At 25.5% G+C, this 20,977-nt stretch overlaps 1 protein-coding gene across 2 annotated transcripts in view; it reads right to left on the bottom strand.

The window, feature by feature from the left end:
- LOC100207876 (prolyl 4-hydroxylase subunit alpha-1) overlaps nt 1-20,977 on the bottom strand; it is a 41,354-nt gene that overhangs the window by 11,333 nt on the left and 9,044 nt on the right. The window contains exons 2-6 of one of the 2 annotated variants that reach the window (XM_065795267.1): nt 16,238-16,366; nt 6,135-6,337; nt 2,056-2,107; nt 960-1,144; nt 664-834 (exon numbers count right to left, since the gene is read on the bottom strand). In XM_065795267.1, coding sequence (XP_065651339.1) covers nt 664-834; nt 960-1,144; nt 2,056-2,107; nt 6,135-6,337; nt 16,238-16,366 — 740 coding nt within the window. The remainder of the gene's footprint in view (nt 1-663; nt 835-959; nt 1,145-2,055; nt 2,108-6,134; nt 6,338-16,237; nt 16,367-20,977) is intronic. The other variant, XM_065795268.1, reaches the window with a different exon arrangement.

Below are 20,977 nucleotides of genomic sequence, written 5' to 3'. Positions count from 1 at the left end.
AAATTATAAAAATATATATATATATATATATATTTAAATATATATATATATATATATATATATATATATATATATATATATATATATATATAATATATATATATATATATATATATATATATATATATATATATATATATATATATATATATATATGAGCGAACTAAATTTTTTCAAATTTCAAAAAATCAAAAGTTTTGAGCGAACTTAAAAAATTAATTTTAGAAGATTAATTTTTTAAATACAATGTCATTTTATTATATAAAATAAAATAAGCATTGTCAAACTTTTTAAATGATTTGTAAGTTTAAACTTTACATTTTAACATGAACCTTTTATGTTGATTGTGTTTTATATTACATAAACATGTGTAAACAAAAAAAAAGAAAAGGGTAAATCATGGTTACATAACAAAATATATGTAAGATTGTATAAAACATAAAAAAAATAAAAATGACATTTGGATCTTTTTTCTTTTTCTTTTTTTTTTCTGTTTAATCAATATTATTGGGTATGGTAAAGGGTTTTACAATTTTTTGAAAATTTAATTATTTAGAATGAACAAAATTTAGTTTCAAAAAACTTTTAAAAAAATATAAAAAATTTAAAAATTCTTTTTAAAAACCTTTATCAATTTTTTAAGTTAACACATTGTGGACCTACCATTGGTGAAGCTACTTCTTTGATGAGATTAATTTGCTTCTCACTAATAATGTCTCGTAGGATAAAAATTTCAGGATCAACCCACACCCTCTCAACTTTTTGAGGTTTTAGTTTTAACACAGGATCTTTAGCTGAATACCAACACTTCATTTTAGCTTGCTCTTTTTTTGTCTAATATAAAATTAAAATAAACTAAATAAACAAAATATTGTTAATAATAATATAATATATAAATACTAAATAAACAAGCAAACATCAAGAATGAAAGAAAAAAAAAAAGAAAGAAAAAAATATACAAGTGGTCGAACTTCCCCTCTGCAAAGTTGTTCATAAGCGCTCAAAGCTTTGTTTTTATTATCGCTAGTAAATGCTGAAGAGTCATCTTTTAAACCATCATCGCCATAGCGACTTGTTGATCGAGATGTATGCAAATATTTATTAAAATAGTCCAAGTTTTCCACTATACGTTGTTCATTTGGTTCTAAACATAATCTTTAAAATATTTTATTTCAAAATTTATAAAATGATTACTTATTTTTCTTTTTTTTTCTTTTTATCTAGGAAATTAAAGTTATCAAATGAAGCATGTGTAATATAAATTACAGCAGCTCTCCACTCACTAGTTCATCACAGTATGCTAACTTCCACTAGCAGCTACTTCACCATCATCCTTTTTAGGTAAGTATTTAATTAAATTAAAAACTTTTAATTTTAAAAATTTAAAATTCTAAAATATTTATTGTACTATAAACGACTTTATTTAATTTTTAAAAAATCTGATGCAAATTTCTACTTGGAGTATCTAATTTAATTCAAAACTTTACTGATATCAAAAACATCAGGCAAATCTAGAAACTAAAAAATATCCACAAAAAGTATGGCAATTTGCTATACTAATGATAATAATTTTTACTTTATTTAAAAAATTTCTCTTTAACTTAAATTATTCAAAAAAAAAAAAAAACGAAAAAATATATTTTAAATAAAAAATTTAAGGAATATTTTTAAAAAACTGATGAGAATGCTAATAATAATAATAATAATAATAATAATAATAATAATAATAATAATGATAATAACAATAATGATAATAATAATAATAATAATAACAATAATAATAATAATAGTAATGAATATAATGATGATGCAAGGCTGACAACACGGGTTTTTAAGTGGAGGGGCACAATCAAAAAATTTTTTTTAAATTTCTTGAAAATTAAAAAAAAAATGCCCTTTAGAAAAAAAGTAGGGTGGGGCACATACCCCCCACCTCCATGTCATCGGCTCTGTGATGACGATAAAGTTTATTTAAAAAAAAATCTTTACTGGTTGATTTACTTAAAATTAATTGACACTTTAAATCGCAAGCAAGAAAAATTTAAAATATTATACTCAATTTTGCTAACTCTTTTGTATGTTTGTAAGCTTCATCAACTTTTCCAGCCTAAAATTTAAAAAATTAATTTTATTTAATATTTATTAACACTTATTAGGCTGGAAGCAAAAAATACACAGGAAGAAATTTCATTATACAAACAACCAATAAATAAATTAGTTTAGTTACGTGGGAAAATGACACAACCAAAACAAAAGATGAAAAGTGTAAAAGAGTTTCAAAGTTAAGCATCAGGCTAGTGTTCTAGAACAAAGTAAAAAATAAAGACTTTTACTGTGTTCTCCTTTGTAAAAGCCAATCTGGCTTTTACAAAGAAGAACACAGTAAAAACCTTTATTTTTATAGCTTTGGCAATGCATTTTCCAACATAAAAGCCAGACATCTGGCAACCCTAATCAGGGTTGAGACATTAGGCTTGATTACAGAGATAAAATAAAAATTATTATTTAGAGTTCAGTGCTTAAAAAGCAAAAGAGCTTGAAATAAACATGAATAAAACAAAATTTATGCATTGTATATTTAAGAATAAACAAGCAAATAGTCGTGAAAAGTAACAATACATAGTGTGTAGGAAAGGAGTTAAAGCAAACTCAATATACAAGCAATGGGTTTACAAGAAATATTATGATATACAAGCTGCTTGAGCCATCATCGGTTTCAAGTGCAGAAAATGTACTTTTATTAAATAGAGAAAATAAGTCAAAAATGAGATTGAAATAGTGGTGACAGTATTAGAGATACAACTAGATCAGCTTGCAAAGTTAAAGACATCAAGAGACAGAGTTTGGAAATAGTGACTGCATCTGATAGGGTGTATCAGAAAAGATAACAGTGGCTTGCACACATAAAGATTAAAAATGCAGATGATAGGGTGTCAGCATTTAGAGAGTTGGCAGTTTCAGCAGGAAAAGTAGACAACTCTGAGAATGTATACTACAGATAACATGAAAAAGATTCAGTTAAGAAGAGAAGATAATCAAAATCATGTAATATTTATTGAAATGCAAAATGGCATTATATATACACTATAGTAGACATCATCATTAAAAAGTGACGTGCAGAAACAAAAAGCCATACTACATTTAACAGAAAAACTTTTACATATTACCTAAAATGTTTATTATGCAATAAATAAGATACATATATTAGTAAAATTAATAATCTAAGATTTTGTATATGGACATATTTTTAATTGAAGACTAGCCCTCGAAATTAGGGTCAGCATTCGGCAATGCGACCTAAATGTCAACCTGATAGTATCTGAGTTCTGCAATTTTTTTGCTGACCTCAGAATTTAAAACTTAATTTTACATGCTATTTCAAATAAATTAAAAACGATAAAGCAAAAGTTTTCAATCAATCAATATATTTTTCGATTTTATTTAAATTTTTATTATTTAAAGTTTTATTTAAATTCTGAATAGTTAAGATAAAAGGAGAATAAAAAAGTTTTATTTAATTTCTAAAAGATGCATAGAAATAAAATAAGAATTTAATTAATTTCTAAATAAAATGGTAAAAATAAAGACAGAAAAAATAATGTTTTATTTAAATTCTAAATAAACTAATAAAAATAAAAATAGCAAAACAAACTTTTTACTTGAAAAAATTAATTAGAAAAACACAACAGTAAAACAAACTTTTCATTTAAATTCTAAATAAATTAATTAAAATAAAAACAACTGAGCAAACTTTTCATTTAAAATATGAACAAATTAATTTAAAAATTAAACAGCAAAACGAACGTTTTATTTAAATTTAAATAAAAATGAACATTGTAATTAAATTCTAAATAAAATAAATTAACATAATTGCGAAAAAAAACGCTGAGTTTGTTTTTATAGATTTGTTTTTTAGTTTTATGCCACCCTAAAACAGTTTTAGATTAGCATTTTTTTGATGATTCCTAAATAAAATTACAATTTTATGATGATAATGATATAATTTGTATCTTAATTTGATACAATAAACAGCAATATATATATAAATATATATTTATATATATATATATATATTTATATATATATATATTTATATACATATATATATATATTTATATATATGTATATAGTTATATATATATATATTTATATATATAAATATATATATATATATATATATATATATATATATATATATATATATATATATATATATTATATATATATATATAAATATACTATAGTGTATAAATATCTTTATACACTATAGTATATACATTATAGTATATATATATATATATATATATATATATATATATATATATATATATATATATATATATATATATATACTATAATGTATATACTATAGTGTATAAAGATCAACAATTGCCTACTAGTTTTGCTTATCTTTATAGCCTACAGTTTTTTAGAAATTTAGCAGGAATATTGCCAATATTGGCATTTTTCAGCGAAAAAAAAACAATATTTGCGATAAAACACGTAAAAAAAAAGCAAAAAAAAATGCTCCTAAATTTTTAATTTGGGCGGCGCCCAAATAAGGTTGACACTTGAAAAAATGGTCTAGAATAGCCCCTGATAAATATATATATATATATAATATATATATATATATATATATATATATATAAATATATATATATATATATATATAAATATATATATATATATATATATATATATATATATATATATATATATATATATATATATATATATATATATATATATATATATATATATATATATATATATATATATACACACACACACACACACAGTGTTGGAAAAATTTAATGGGACAAAATTAAAATGATGCTGCCTAGCTAGTAATAATGGTGTATTGTCTGCTTTTATTCTAAATAACAGTACTCTTTTGTTTTCATCTGAATTGTTTTACACAGTCAAAAAAATGTTGCACAATTTAGATGACAAAATTGACTCATTTGTATATTTTTAATCATTAAAATTAGATGCGTTTAATTTTTTTGTTAATTTGTGTGGAAAAAATTTAATGGGACAAATTGTTTTACATTAAAAATATCTTATTTAATTCAAATTTATAATTTGTTTTGTAAGGTACTAATAATTTTCTGAAGGTAAAACACAACTTTTTTTCTCAAAAAAATTATTTAATGAAATATTTAGGAGCAAAATCTATGTTTTAGCTATCATGGCTCTAGCAAAACAATATTTGAATGAGAATCAACAAAAATTAATTTTGGATTTAGTTAAACAAAAAAAAAAACTTACGGAACTATCGAAAAATTGATTGTAAAATTATTAAAGAAAATAGATTTGAGTCACCCAGAAAAGTTGCAGAATATATGAAAAATAACACCGGAACCAAATAACTTATAAAACAATCTGAAATCGTTTACATGAAAATGAGTTTAAAAGCTACCATTTTTGACACAGCAACATAACAAAAAATGATTATTATTTGCTAAAACTCATGTTAATAAGCCAATATCATTTTGGAATAAAACTCTGTCATAAGATGAATCAAAATTTAATTTGGTACATTCTGATGGTAAACAAAATGTTTGGAGAAAAACTGGTGAAGCTTACCACTAAAGTTCCATGCAAGCAACCGTGGAGACATGGAGGTGGTAATATAATGGTATGGGGCTCTATGTCATGGAGTGGTGTTGAAAATGGAAATCCTGAATTTATAAAAGATACATTGAGTTAGGATATGTACATTGATATTTTAAATACTAATTTGACTTTGTCAGCGCATAAATTGAGATTAGATTGAAGTTTTATATTTGAACATGATCTGAAACATAGGTCAAAAAAAATTATAGAATTTTTCTATAGCTAGCACAAAGTCCAGATATAAATATATTTTTGGTTTTAAATATAATAAGATACCAGATGCACAGATCATCACACAAACATCAGTTTAGAGTATAATAAAATATAACTATAAGATGTAATATATATATAATAACTATATATACAAATATATTATAAGGATGCACTTTGTTGCTAGCTTTTATTTGATAGAACATAATATAAAACAAAATAAAATTTTTTTACAAATAATTACAAAAATTATTTATTCGTAATTAACTATTTTTCAAATTTGAATCCTTAATCTAAAATACCTTAAATTCTGCATATGCTAAATAATCTAATACACTATCTCTTGTCACTTGATTTTCATGAGTCCCAATATGCATTAATGCTGTATTCAACCAATCAGTCGCATGATGCCAGTCATTATTAGAATATGCAAATTGACCAATTTCAAAAATGTCTCCAACATTTAAGGGCCGCAAGTGACCTAGCTTAACACCAGGTATAAGACCTAAAAAAACAAAAAACTATAGTTCACACTAAAAAATATTATTATTATTATATCAGCCCTCAGAATTAGGAAAAATGAGCTTTGCAATAATTTGCCAAGCTTAATTTTTTAAAGGTCAGCAAAAAAAATTCGATACATTGGTTTTACCATAAATCATACAAACCAGCAATTTGCTGGTTTGTATGATTTATGGTAAAACCAATTTATGTTTGTATAATTTATTCAAGGTCAGCGATTCACTGACCCCGAACCTAATAGTGTTCGAGGTCAGCGATTTTTTGCTGTCCTTGAACACTTTTAGGATGGCAGTTAGATCGGCATTGCCAAATGCTAACCCTTATTCCAATGTCTGTTATATGCATGTGCATGCATGTGCGTGTGTGTGTGAGTATTTAAGAAAAACATGATATTTTTTATTCTTGATATGTTTTGTAGTTACAAACTACATTTTCAAAATTTTAAATACCAAAGCTTTACAATTAAAACTCTGGCATATAAAATTCAAAACTGAAGACTACAGAGAATTATCACTAGACTAAAACTTGTTACAAACCAATAAAATTTATTACAAATAATGACATGGTACTCATATAGTAATAATAAAAACATTAAAAATAATAGTAAATTCCTTCAAGATAGCATCTAATACATTTAATATATAAATAAAAATAAAACAGGTTGACAAAGTACTTATTAATTTATTCTATAAATAATTTTTTTTTAAAATAATTATGATAAAACAGAAATACTTTAACTCCTAATTGTTAGAACTATTTTTCAATCTAAGATGTTAGAAGTCATTATACTGCAAAGATAAACTAATTTTTAACTTGGTTTTGAGTTCATTTTGTTAGGCAGGGTTCTTAACATTTTAAAATTAAGTTGGTTCACTATCATATGCACAAAAACATCTTGCTATTAACTAGTTTTTAACATAACTTATTCATCCTTATTCATATAAATTTTAATTATTAAAGTTTAGGTATGAATAACTTTCATAAATCTGAAGAGATATCCAAAGAGCATTTTTTTAAAAATTATATAGCAATTTTAGCAACTTTACATTACATATATATATACATACATATATATATGTATATATATATATATATATATATATATATATATATATATATATATATATATATATATATTCCTCCTTTTTTTTTTATTTATTTATTATATATTGTATATATATATGTATAATATATATATATATATATATATATATATATATATATATATATATATATATATATATATATATATATATATATATATATATATATATATTTATATATATATATATATAATATATATATATATATATATATATGTATATTATATATATATTATATATAAATATATATATATATATATAATATATATAATATATATATATATATATATATATATATATATTATATATATATATATATATATATATATATATATATATATATATATATATATATATATATATATATATATATATATATGTAAACAACTTTAAAATGTATTCTACAAAATAGAGTGCTCAATGTTCTTAAAGGAACAGTGCAATTAACTCAGTAACTCTCAATAACTGCAGAATTTGCAAAAAGCCACACAGTTATTCCTGATGAAACAATCTGTTTAATAAAACACTGTAGAAAAATCTTACTTTATTTTAATAAGGAAACTTGGAATAAGATTTCAATTAATTACAGGCTAAACCAAAACTCTTCTAATGAAAATGTATTCAATTCCTCTAAACGAATATTTGCAGATGCCCTTAAAAAAAAGGGTTTTAAAAATTTTGAACTAAAATTCGAACTAAAAAGGTCACAATAATGCTTTGCTAAACAAAAAAGAAATCCTAAATGAAAAAACTACAGAAAATTGTAACTGTAAACAAAAAAAACAATTGTCCAATGAATGGAGCTGTTTATCAAAAAATGTGGCATATAAATGTGTTGTTTCCTCTAAAAATGTACCTGATAAAAAATATATTGGCATAACAGAGGGTAAATGGAAAAACGTTTTGCCAATCATAAGCAGTCTTTTAAAAATAAAAGGTATTCAAAAGACACCATGCTGTCAAAACATATATGGGAATTAAAAGGTAAAAATTTGATGATTTTATACTGAATTGGTCCATCTTTAAAACAGCGTCTGTATACAACAATATTTCCAAAAAATGCATACTATGCTTATAAGAAAAATTTGTAATAATTACACATGCAAACCAAGAATATTTATTCTTGCTTTGCATGTGTAATTATTTTAAAATATTATTATTATAATAAAATCGGAATTAATTTCTAAAAGTAGGCACGAAAATAAGTTTCTCCTAAAAAACTATAAAAATAAATAAGCTCAAACAATAATTACGTTAAATCCCCCTTTTGAAAACTTTTTTTTAAAAAAAAGCATAAGTAATCATGTCTAAAGAATTCTTTTTATAATAGTGTCAGAAAATTCCACAAAAGTGTGAAAATTTACAGTAGTTAAGACATTTGCGACATCCTGTAATTTAATTTTTGGTATAAATTGAAGTTTTATTAATTTGATCATTCATTTCTGATGAGTCTTAATTGATGAAATACAGTGTTAAATAAAAAAAATTTTATTAAGTGATTTTCTACTAATTTATAAATATATATATATATATATATATATATATATATATATATATATATATATATATATATATATATATATATATCTATATATATATATATATATATATATATATACATACAATGCTGCTCAAAAATTTAGCACACATAAGATTTAAGTTTCATTTTTCTTCTTTTAATTGAATTTTTAGACGGTAAACTTCTTATGCCATTTCAGTTTGTTTTTTTTACAGTTAATTAAAACATACCTTATATAGAAAAAAAAAAAAGAAAAAAAAATTACGTTAATTTAACCATCTATTTTTAACTTAAACAGAGACCGCTAATTAAAGCGGTGTAAAAAAGCTGCTCATAAGTTTAGCACACTTGCACTTCTATTGTCTTTTAATTGCCGCTCTTTACTTTTTGATGTCAAATTTTTACTAAAAAGTAAATTTAACTATCCATTTTTATATTTTAACTGAACAAAAGCTTCTAAGATATACATAGTATGTATTATCTCATTTGAAATAAACTTGGTATTTTTCGCTTAAATTTTGTCCATAATTTGACCAATAAGATGGGAAAAAAATCAATTAGCTCTGAAATAAAACAGCGTATTGTAGGACTACACCTTGGTGGTTTCAACAGTTCTGAAATTGCTCGAACTCTTAAGTCTGTATCTCGTTCATGTGTACTCACAACAATTCAAAAATTTGAAAAAACTGGCACTACTGCAGACAAAAACCGATCTGGACCACCAAGAATAACAAGTATCACCGATGATAATAGTATCTATAGAATTGCAAGAAAAAACCCTAAAAACTCAGCCTAAGAGATTGCACAAGAAGTAAATTTGGCTCTAAAAAATCATATCTCAAGACAAACTGTAAATAGAAGATTGATTGATCAAAAACTTTGTTGCTACGTTGCTGCTAAAAAACCACTGCTTAAACCAATTGATCGGTTAAAACGTATCAAATTTTGTAGAGCTATTTTAAAAATGACTAATTATGAACTAAAAAGAATAATATTTAGTGACGAATCAAACTTTACAGTTATTAACCGAAAGAACAGAGTAATTATCCGAAGACACTATAATGAGATGTTTCGTAGTCGCTTCATTGTGCCACGACTACAAGGTGGTGGAGGTTCTGTAGGCATATGGTGTTGCATCACTTACGACGGCCCAGGTCTCTGCTACTTATACAATGGTCATATGGATCAACATAAATATATAGAAACGCTTGAAAATCAATTAATCCCGACTAGAGACATCTTTTTTAGCAATGAGTCGGAGTGGCAGTTTCAACAAGACAACGCTCCTTCTCACAAGGCGAAAACAGTGACTATTAAGTTTCAAGAAAACAACATTAAGGTACTTCAATGGCCAGCTAGATCACCTGACCTTAATCCAATCGAAAATATATGGACTGTACTGGACTGCAAACTCACTAAAGCTCCCGTAACATCAGCTGAACATCTTAGGGAAAGTTTAAAAGAGTCGTTCGACAGCTTATCAACTGATTATTGCCGAAAACATTTTGATTCAATTAAAAGATGTGAACTATGCATAAAGAACAAAGGTGGACATATCCCTTATTGATCTTGCTATTAGAGCAAACTTAAATCCAGGTGTGCTAAACTTATGAGCAGCTTTTTTTAACTTTTTTTTTATATACTAACTTTGATTAAAGATATTTAGTGGCAGACCTTTGTTTTTTTTAGTTGTTTTTCTCTTAATATAATTAAAAAAGTCAAATAAATGTTTCGTTTTTTAAAAAACCCTGAATTTCTTATTTTTTACATTTATTTCATTTTTAAGAAAAAAACGCAACTTAAATCTAATGTGTGCTAAATTTTTGAGCAGTATTGTATATATCTTTAATAGTATCTTTAATAGTATCAAAAGTAATCTTTAATATCTTTAATAGTAATCTTTAATAGTATCAATAGTAATCTTTAATAGTATCAATAATAAGGGCAAATCTTTAGTTCCACCTCTCTTGTATGGTTCAGACTTTGCCACCTCACCTAAAGACAAAGCTGAATTGTTTGTTAAAAAGTTTTCATTAATATCATCTCTTGATTCCACTTGTTGCGTTCTACCTGATATTGTCAACAAACAGGTTGCTTGACATTCATATCACTCCAGCTTCTGTATCTAAAGTGATTTCCTGCCTAGACTCTTCTACAGCTTGTGGCCCGGACAACATACCTGTTATCGTCTTGCAGAAGTGTTCTCCAGAGCTGTCGTCAATACTCTCAAAACTATTTAACAAGTGCTTATCAGAGTCTTGTTTTCCAGCCTGCTGGAAAGCAGCATCCGTTATCTCTATCTTCAAAAATTTTGGAGAGCAATCTGATTTGTCTAACTACTGTCCCATTAGACTTCTTCCTATCATAAGCAAGGTTTTTGAATCTTTAATTAAAAAACACTTAATTTCTTATCTTGAATCTAGTAACTCACTTTCTGACCATCAATATGAATTTCGATCTTTTTGTTCTACAGCTGATTTGCTAACAGTAATAACTGATAGGTTTTATCGTGCATTAGATGAAGGTGAAGAGGTTAAGGCCATCGCTCTTGACATTTCAAAAGCTTTTGATAAAGTTTGCCATGCTGGTCTTCTCCATAAGCTTTCTTCTTATGGTGTATCTGGCAATATTTTTAAGATTATTGAATCCTTCCTTTCCAATTGTAGCATAAAAGTGGTCCTCAATGGGCAGCACTCTTCTTCTTATTCTGTAACTTCAGGGGTTCCTCAATTTCTATCCTTGGCCCTATACTCTTATTAATTTACATCAACGATCTTCCAGATATTCTCACATCTAAGGTGGCATTGTTTGCTGATGATACTACCATTTATTCTTGTCGTGATAAGAAACCAACACTCTCTGATTGCTTGGAGGGGGCATTTGAGCTTGAAAAGGATCTCACTTCTGCTACAGCATGGGGCTTACAGTGGCTGGTGAACTTCAATACAGATAAAACTCAATTTTTTTCAGCCAATCGTTATCGCAATAATTCAGATCTTCCTATATTTATAAACGGTGATGTATTCGATAAGTCATCTACTCTTCATCTTTTTGGATTAACTTTTATTTCCGAACTTTCTTGGAAACCATATATCAAATCAGCTGCAAAATTAGCATCTGCTAAGGTTGCATCTCTTTATCGAGCACGTCACTTTCTTACTTTGGATTCTATTCTCTATCTCTATAAATCTCAAATCCGGCCTTGTATGGAATACTGTTGCCATATCTGGGGCGGATCTTCTAATGATACCCTTTTTTCTTTTAGACAAGGTGCAAAAATGCATTGTTAACACAGTTGGACCTGCTCTTGCAGCCAACCTCCAATCATTATCACATCATCGTAATGTTGCTTATCTTTCACTTTTCTACAAATACTATAATGGGCACTGCTCTAAAGAGCTAGTGTCTCTTGTGCCATCTACTAAAATTCATTCTCTTGTTACTCACCATTCAATTAAGTCTCATCCTTTTTCTGCGACTGTTCCTAAGTGCTCTAAAAACGCTTATTCGTCTAGCTTTTTTCCTCGAACATCAGCTCTTTGGAATTCGCTTCCTTTATCTTGTTTTTTCTGATTCATATAATTTGCAATCCTTTAAGTCATCCATCAATCGTTATCTTGCTCTACAATCTTCATCTTTTCTCTTTCAGTAACTCCCAAATTTAATTAGTGGCTGCTTGCAGCCTTGTTGGAAGCGAAGATGTTTAAAAAATATATATATATACATATATATGTATGTATATATGTATATATATATATATATATATATACACATATACATATATATATATATATATATATATGTATATATATATATCTATATATATATATATATATGTATATATATATACATATATATATATATATATATATATATATATATATATATATATATATATATATATATATATATATATATACATATATATATATATGTACATAAAACTGTTGCTTATTTGAAGTCACGTAACTGTTGTTAGAAGAGACTTTTTTTAACATAAAAGTCTCTTTTGACTTCAATGTAAGGATATACCGAAGTATGACTCCTAACTGGTTGTCAAAAAGTTTTTCCGTATTTTGTTGACATAAAAAAAAAAAATTTAAAATGCAAGACAAAAATTTTCTTTATTACTTGAAAGGCTGCCTGCCCCAACTAAACCCTCAGTTGATGTAGCAGCACTCCCTTGCGAGTCAGGCTTTAAGATAATCAATGTAGCAGCACTTCCTTGTAGCAGCAAGCTATAAGATAGTCGATGTAGCAACACTGCGCATGATTTACAGTAAAAAATAAATAAAAATAAAAATAAAAACATTGTTTATATTATTAAAAACATTCTGGTCAATTAAATTTGCATTTTTACAATTTTTTTAAAAAGTGATTTAATTCTAATTAAATGGTTTTAACTTTATGACAATACGGAAATGTTGGATGTAAGTCAAAAGTAATTAAAAGTGACGCATTTGTAGTCAAAAGAATCATTTTTTACCTTCCGTACTCTCAAATGCAACAATTTATAGAACTACATATATATATATATATATATATATATATATATATATATATATATATATATATATAGATCTATAGTTTGTTGGCTTCGGGAAGAGCGGAAGGAAAAAAGTGATTCTTACGCCAACACATACGCCACTTTTAATTACTATTGACTTTCGTCCAACATTTTCGTGTTGGACGAAAGTCAAAACCATTAATTTAATTACAAATTAATTGTTATATAAAAAAACCACAAAAACGCAAATTTAATTGACCAGAATGTTTTTAAAAACATTCTGAATGTTTTTAAAACATTTTGAATGTTTTTAACAATATAAACAATGTTTTTATTTTTATTTTTTTTAATAAAATGTTTTTATTTTTATTTTTTTTTTACTGTAAATCATGCGCGGAGTGTTGCTACATCGACTATCTTATAGCCTGACTCGCAAGGGAGTGCTGCTACATCAACTGACAAATAGCCTTACTCGCAAGGGAGTGCTGCTACATCGACTGACAAATAGCCTGACCCGCAAGGGAGTGCTGCTGCATCGACTGAGGGTTTGGTTGGGGCAGGCAGCCTATCATTTATAAAAAAAAAAAATTCCGGTCTTGCATTTTAATTTTTACTTTTTGTCAACAAAATATGGAAAAAACTTTCGGACAACATCTAAGGGTTCTATATATTTATATATATATATATATATATATATATATATATATATATATATATATATATATATATATATATATATATATATATATATATATCTTTAAAAGTCAATTCTTGTTATATGATATGTTTATAATTATATAAATTGATTTTAATAAAAAAGGCAGTGTATAACTATTTTTTAAATATATTTGAGATATGATAATATATTAACGATATTTCGTTGACCTATTGTGGTCATAAGGTAAGAAAAAAAACTTTACAAAACAACAAAAAACCAACCGTTTAAAAAAGCAGACATTAAAAAGTGCAAAATATAAAAACCAATCAAATAATATAATAGTGACGTCAATTAAATTTTTGTCAAAATTGGTCCCCAAGATTTTGTTTTCACATGATCCCAGTCATCTCTATTTAGAACAGTTTGCCCAATCTCATGTCAAATCCTTGCTTTATTTATCTCCAGGGATTCTCTAACTTTTCTTATCCTGTATTCTGGAATGACTACCAAGGTTTTAGGATTCAGCCAATTAAAAGTACCATGGCATGTTCTAGAATGTTCCATGGCTCCTGAACTTGATCATCTTTGATTTTTACAGGCTCTTTGGTGTTCGGCATTTTCTGAAATAGTTTTCTTTTTGGTCTCACCAATATATATACTTCCGCATGAGCATTTAAGCTCGTCAACACCCAGATTCGAGTTCGGTGGTAGTTTTGTTTTGTTCTTGCATAATATGTTATTTAAATTGGGAGGTGAAGTAAATATAACTCTGATGTTTTGTTTTCTAAATTCTCTTCGGAATTTAGGGCCATTTTCTATATTTTGCAAAAATGCTTCAGCCATGACTACCATTAACGATAAACCAATTGGATCTGAATTAGGTAAAACTCTTGCTTAGTGAAAGTTCAATTAACTGGTGTATATCTAAAAGAGTTAATTTAGCCCTAGTTTTTAAATCCTCTAAATCATCATTCAATATGCTAATAATAACCGGTATTGCTTCATCAATCGGTACAGATGGATATAAATTCACTACATCAAATAAAACTTGAATTTCATTATTGTCTATCTTCCAATCTTTAGCATCGTTGACAAAACTACTTAATTAATATTTTTTTCTTTCATTAGCAAAATATATTTTGATAGCATAGTCTCTTTTGAGTATTTTTTATGTTTAAAAGATTGTTTGTGGTCGGCATAACATTTTTTTTGTTTGCCCTTGGTTAAGCCAATATATTGTTTATCAGGGTTGTTTTGCGAGGAAACAGTGCATTTATAAATAATAATTTGCCCTATGAATGGCAATTGCCATTCATAGGGCAGTCAAATTTTTGCTTGCAGTTACAATTTTCAGTATTTTTTTCTTTGGGAAATTCATTTTTATTAATCAGTACAAAATTATGGCCTTTTATTATTCTTTCAATATTTTTTGTACAGCTACAGCTTACCTTAATAGTGTTTCTGTTAAAAATTTTGGTGCAATTTATTAGAGGGAGAGAAATGTATGTCAACTAATTTTAAAAACACTTTTCCAATATTTGTCGAAACATTTTAGCTGTGTGGAGGGTTGAACCAAAAAGAAGAAAAAAATTAGATAAGTGTTTTTACTAATTTTTTATTGGTTTTTATTTCTGTTCTTTAAGAACATTGAGCACTCTATTTGTAGAATACACTGACATAATTTATATATATATATATATATATATATATATATATATATATATATATATATATATATATATATATATATATATAATTAATTAGTAAAAAACACTTATCTAACTTTTATCTTCGACTCGGAGTTTCACCATCGCTGGATCATCAGGAAGAACTCTTCCTGATGATCCAGCGATGGTGAAACTCCGAGTCGAAGATAAAAGTTAGATAAGTGTTTTTTACTAATTAATTATTGCTCTGTTCTTTAAGAACATTGAGCACTCTATTTGTAAAATACACTAACATAATTTACATATATATATATATATATATATATATATATATATATATATATATATATATATATATATATATATATATATATATATATATATATATATATATACACACACACACAAACATATACAAAATATATATACCTTTAGCCAGAGCACTAGAACGAAGTTTATATGTATCTTGAAGTCGAAATAATGCAATGATTGCTCCTTCATAATCTTCTTCACTAGGTAACAACTCTTGCACACGTTCAAAATTTGAAATAAATTCTTCTAAAACAATTTAAGAAAGTTAGATTTTGAGGTTTAATCTTATTTTGTTATCGAGTTTTATTATTTTTTAATATTTAGTATTAGTTTTGCTATTTTATTGGATGTTATTAAAAAATTATTCAAAAGAATTTATATTATTTTAGGACAAAACCCATTTGTTAAAATTGGCAATGCTAGTTTTAAGTTAAAAAGTCTGTAATTATTTTTAATTACAATTAATTTTATTTAGCATATGAGGATGATTATTATTTATTTTGGCAGGTTAACGTTTGTGTTTTGGTTTCATCTGAGTTTCGATAGATGCAATTAAAAATAGTTTTTGCCAACATTTACATTAAAAGTAGTTTACATAAAAAGCAGCAGCATTGAAAAGTTCTATTGAAAACACAGAAAAAAATGATTTAAAAGATTGAACAATATAACAAGAGCATAAAGGCATTCTTTAATTGGTTTCCAGTTGTTAACATGAGAATAAAACAACTTTACATCTGACTTTACCGTTAAATTCTAAAACACCTGATAAGTGATCTGTATTGAAATTTGACATACAATTTGATACCAAGACAAGGCTAAACCTAAGAGTCCAAAGATGAAGAGATAACCAAGATATAAAATATTAGGTTTTAAAATATTCCAAGTCAAAATATCTAGCATTGGAGACAAAAAAAAACAACAATACTGATAAGACTTCAATACAACGTCTTGTATTTAAGTCTTATCCGTGATGGTAGCATCACAATTACTCATAAGACTTGCATTCTGACACAGACACACGACCTCCACACCCGTGTAACTCGGTTTACATGGGCAGAATAAAGCCAACGCAAAATATAAATATTTGGTAAAAAAATGCTAAAAATATTGATGTTTTTTACTTAGTTATTCTTTAAAAATTTCTCACATAATGTAATTTTAACATGGATGGCAAATTTCAAATTTAAAACTGCTTCTTCTTTTAAATTAAAGATTAAAAAAAGTTAATTTAGCATGTGCTAAATTAATTTTTTTTTGTGCAATAATATAATACATAAAAAAAGAAAAAATTGAAACAGAACAACTGAATAAACTTTACTTAAGAGTAAAGAATAAAATTCAAACGAAAACATAGTAAAAAAAAATTGTATCAACTTTGGTAGTAGAAAATAAAACGCCTTAAAAATAAGAAAACAAAAAGAGTAAAATATTTAGATATGTTATTTCTTTGACAACAATTTTCTTTTTTTAATATTAAATTTTTTTACCTCATTTTATTTAAATTTCCTATTTAGTATGGTTCTTTTCTTCAAGTATTGATGTTTTATTCTCTAGTTTCGTATAGCTTTATTTGCTGCGAATTTTTAAAACGCTTACTATATAAAATTGTGGTCAAGTTGTCTAAAAATATTACTTTAGGCACTGACAAACAAGGTGTGCGACCGCAAGCACCTATGGGAAGGCTTGATATATATATATATATATATATAATATATATATATATATATATATATATATATATATATATATATATATATATGTATATATATATACCACCCTCAGAATTAGGGTCACCATTCCGCAATGCCGACCTAACTGCCAACCTGTATAATATATATATATATATATATATATATATATATATATATATATATATATATATATATATATATATATATATATATATAAATATATACATATATATATCAGGCTTAGTTTTAAACAAAAAATGCTTATTGCATTTGCTTAATGCGAATTTGATGTCATGAAATTCTCTTTAATTTTTTAAAAATATTAAATATTACCGCAAAATAAGTTAAATATTATTTAACTTGCTTTTTATTATTTGAGAATGTTTATTTTCTTTCAATTTTTTATTTATATTAAATAATTAAATTTAATATTACATTTTTTTAAATGTTTGATATAAACAAATTTATTTCCTTTCTCAACATAACATCTACTATCTATCTACTATCTATTTATCTACTATCTATCTATCTATATATATATATATAAATATATATATATAAATATATATATATATATATATATATATATATATATATATATATATATATATATATATATATATATATATATATATATATATATGTCTGTATATATATCAGGCCTTGTTTTAAATAAAATTGGCTTAGCTTATTAGCTCATTGTGAATTTGATGTCATAAAGTTATCTTTATTTTTTTTATAATTTAAGGCCATTAACTTTTTTAACTATGGCAATAAAATAAATTATGGTAAAACAAGTTTGTTTTACTAATTAAGAAAAACAAATCTAGAAGTGTTATTTTCTAAATGTACCTATTGTGGAATGTCTATTTTGTTTCAATTTTATTATTTATTTATTAATACTTTTTTGGTTTTTCTTAACTTATTACATTTGTATTTAGTTAAAAAGAAAAACAAAGAAATTTTTATTGTAATTATAATTTTTCCATCAAAAATGTTCAGCAAAAGAAAAAATAAAAGATGTTATACGATGCTTAAAAAAACAAATTATAAAAAAAAGCATATTAAAAAACTTTTATTTATCATCTTGTAATAGCAAGAATATTTAATTAGACAATTTCTCAATACAAACTATAAATAAAACAGTTAAAAAAACAAAACAAAAAATTATTAGCTAAAAAATAGCGTGAATATCAAACATAATAATTATGCAAACTTTTTTATGTAATCCTCATTCAAACTTTATAAGTGTTTATTTTATATTTAAATTTATTTATTATAAAAATGTTTTTTATATTTATTTTTGTTATTTTTATTTATCATATATTATATTTCATTTTTATTTTCACCTATTTACAAAAACAATTAATTGCAGTAATATAATTGCGTTTTTGTGCTTTTTTTATATAACAATTAATTTGTAATTAAATTAATGGTTTTGACTTTCGTCCAACACGAAAATGTTGGACGAAAGTCAAAAGTAATTAAAAGTGACGTATGTGTTGGCGTAAGAATCACTTTTTATATATATATACATATATATATACATATATATATCACTTTTTATATATATATACATATATATATCAAGAATCACTTTTTATATATATATACATATATATATATATATATATATATATATATATATATATATATATATATATATATATATATATATATATATATATATATATAACAGGGCTCTGCAAATCAATTTGATTTGATTCGATTCGTGAATCAAGTGTTGCTTTTATTCAGGATTCGATTCGGATTTTATTCAGGATTTTATTCAGGATTTATTCAGGATTCGAAAAAAAATGATTTAAGTTTTTTGAATCACTATTTATTTTCTAAGTGTTGTTGTTTTTTCAGATATCCAACGCTTAGATGCTATCAAAATATCTTTATTTATCTCAGCCAGAGTAATGTAACTGTAATCGAAAGTAATTGTAATACTGCTTCCAAACAACCGCTAAAAAATTATTCCTGATAAAATTTTTTGATTTTTTTTTAAATGATGCTTTAACTTGGATTTCCTCATATTACTGATTCGATTCAATTTACAAATTAGGACCTACTTTGATTCGAGATCCAATTCGAACCAAAAAATGCTGATTGGCAGGGCACTAATATATATAAATATATATGTATATATATATATATATATATATATATATATATATATATATATATATATATATATATGTATATTTATCTCTACACACATATATATAACACATATACATACACATATATATATACACATATACACACACACACACACACACACACACACACACACACACACACACACACACACACACACGAAAGCCAGTCATATCTAAAAAAAATCGACTTGTGAGGATAAACTTTGCCAAAACTTATGGGAAATGGACTCTGCAACAATGGAAAACTGTACTTTTTTCCGACAAATCCAAATTTAATTTAATTCAATCTGATGGTATGACACATGTTAGATGACCAAGTGGGACAAGATTATTGCCTAAGTTTTTTATTTTTTTTTATTTTATGTTATTCACTTCCTCAAGGCTGAGAAGGCCACTGCAGATGAGGAGGCTACTTAATAGTGGTTTATAACCCTCTCCCAACTCTATAACTCCGAAACACGAACCTTGACGAACAAGGCCGCTGCGCGGAGAAACAAGTTGAGCGCGGTACTACCAGGGACGTGGTGGGGATCGAACTCGGAACCTCTCACTTATGAAGCGAGCGCTTTACCACTACACCACTACCGCATAAAATACTGCAACTTGACAGTAAAACATGGAGGTGGGTCTGTGATGGCGTGGGAAAGTTTTTCATGGGGTGGAGCAGGACCTATTGCGAAAGTAAATAATAAAAATAATCGTTTCCAATATCAAGAAATTTTGGAAACAAAAATGTTACCATATGCTGAGGAGGAAATGCCGATTCGTTGGAGATTTCAACATGATCTGGATCCTAAGCATACATCAGCATTCATGACAAAATGGATCAAAGATAATCAAATTGAATTAACAAAGTGGCCTGCTCAATCCCTGGATTTAATTCCGATAGAGAATTTATGTAAGGAAATTATGTAAGGAAATTTCAAAAAAAAGATTAGGAGGGAGCAGATTTACCAACCAAAATCAATTATTCGAAGTCATTGGAAGAGAGTGGATGC

Source organism: Hydra vulgaris, chromosome 04 (assembly GCF_038396675.1).
Source record: "Hydra vulgaris chromosome 04, alternate assembly HydraT2T_AEP".
Lineage (NCBI taxonomy): Eukaryota > Metazoa > Cnidaria > Hydrozoa > Anthoathecata > Hydridae > Hydra > Hydra vulgaris.
This window is presented reverse-complemented; position numbering and strand designations above follow the sequence as displayed.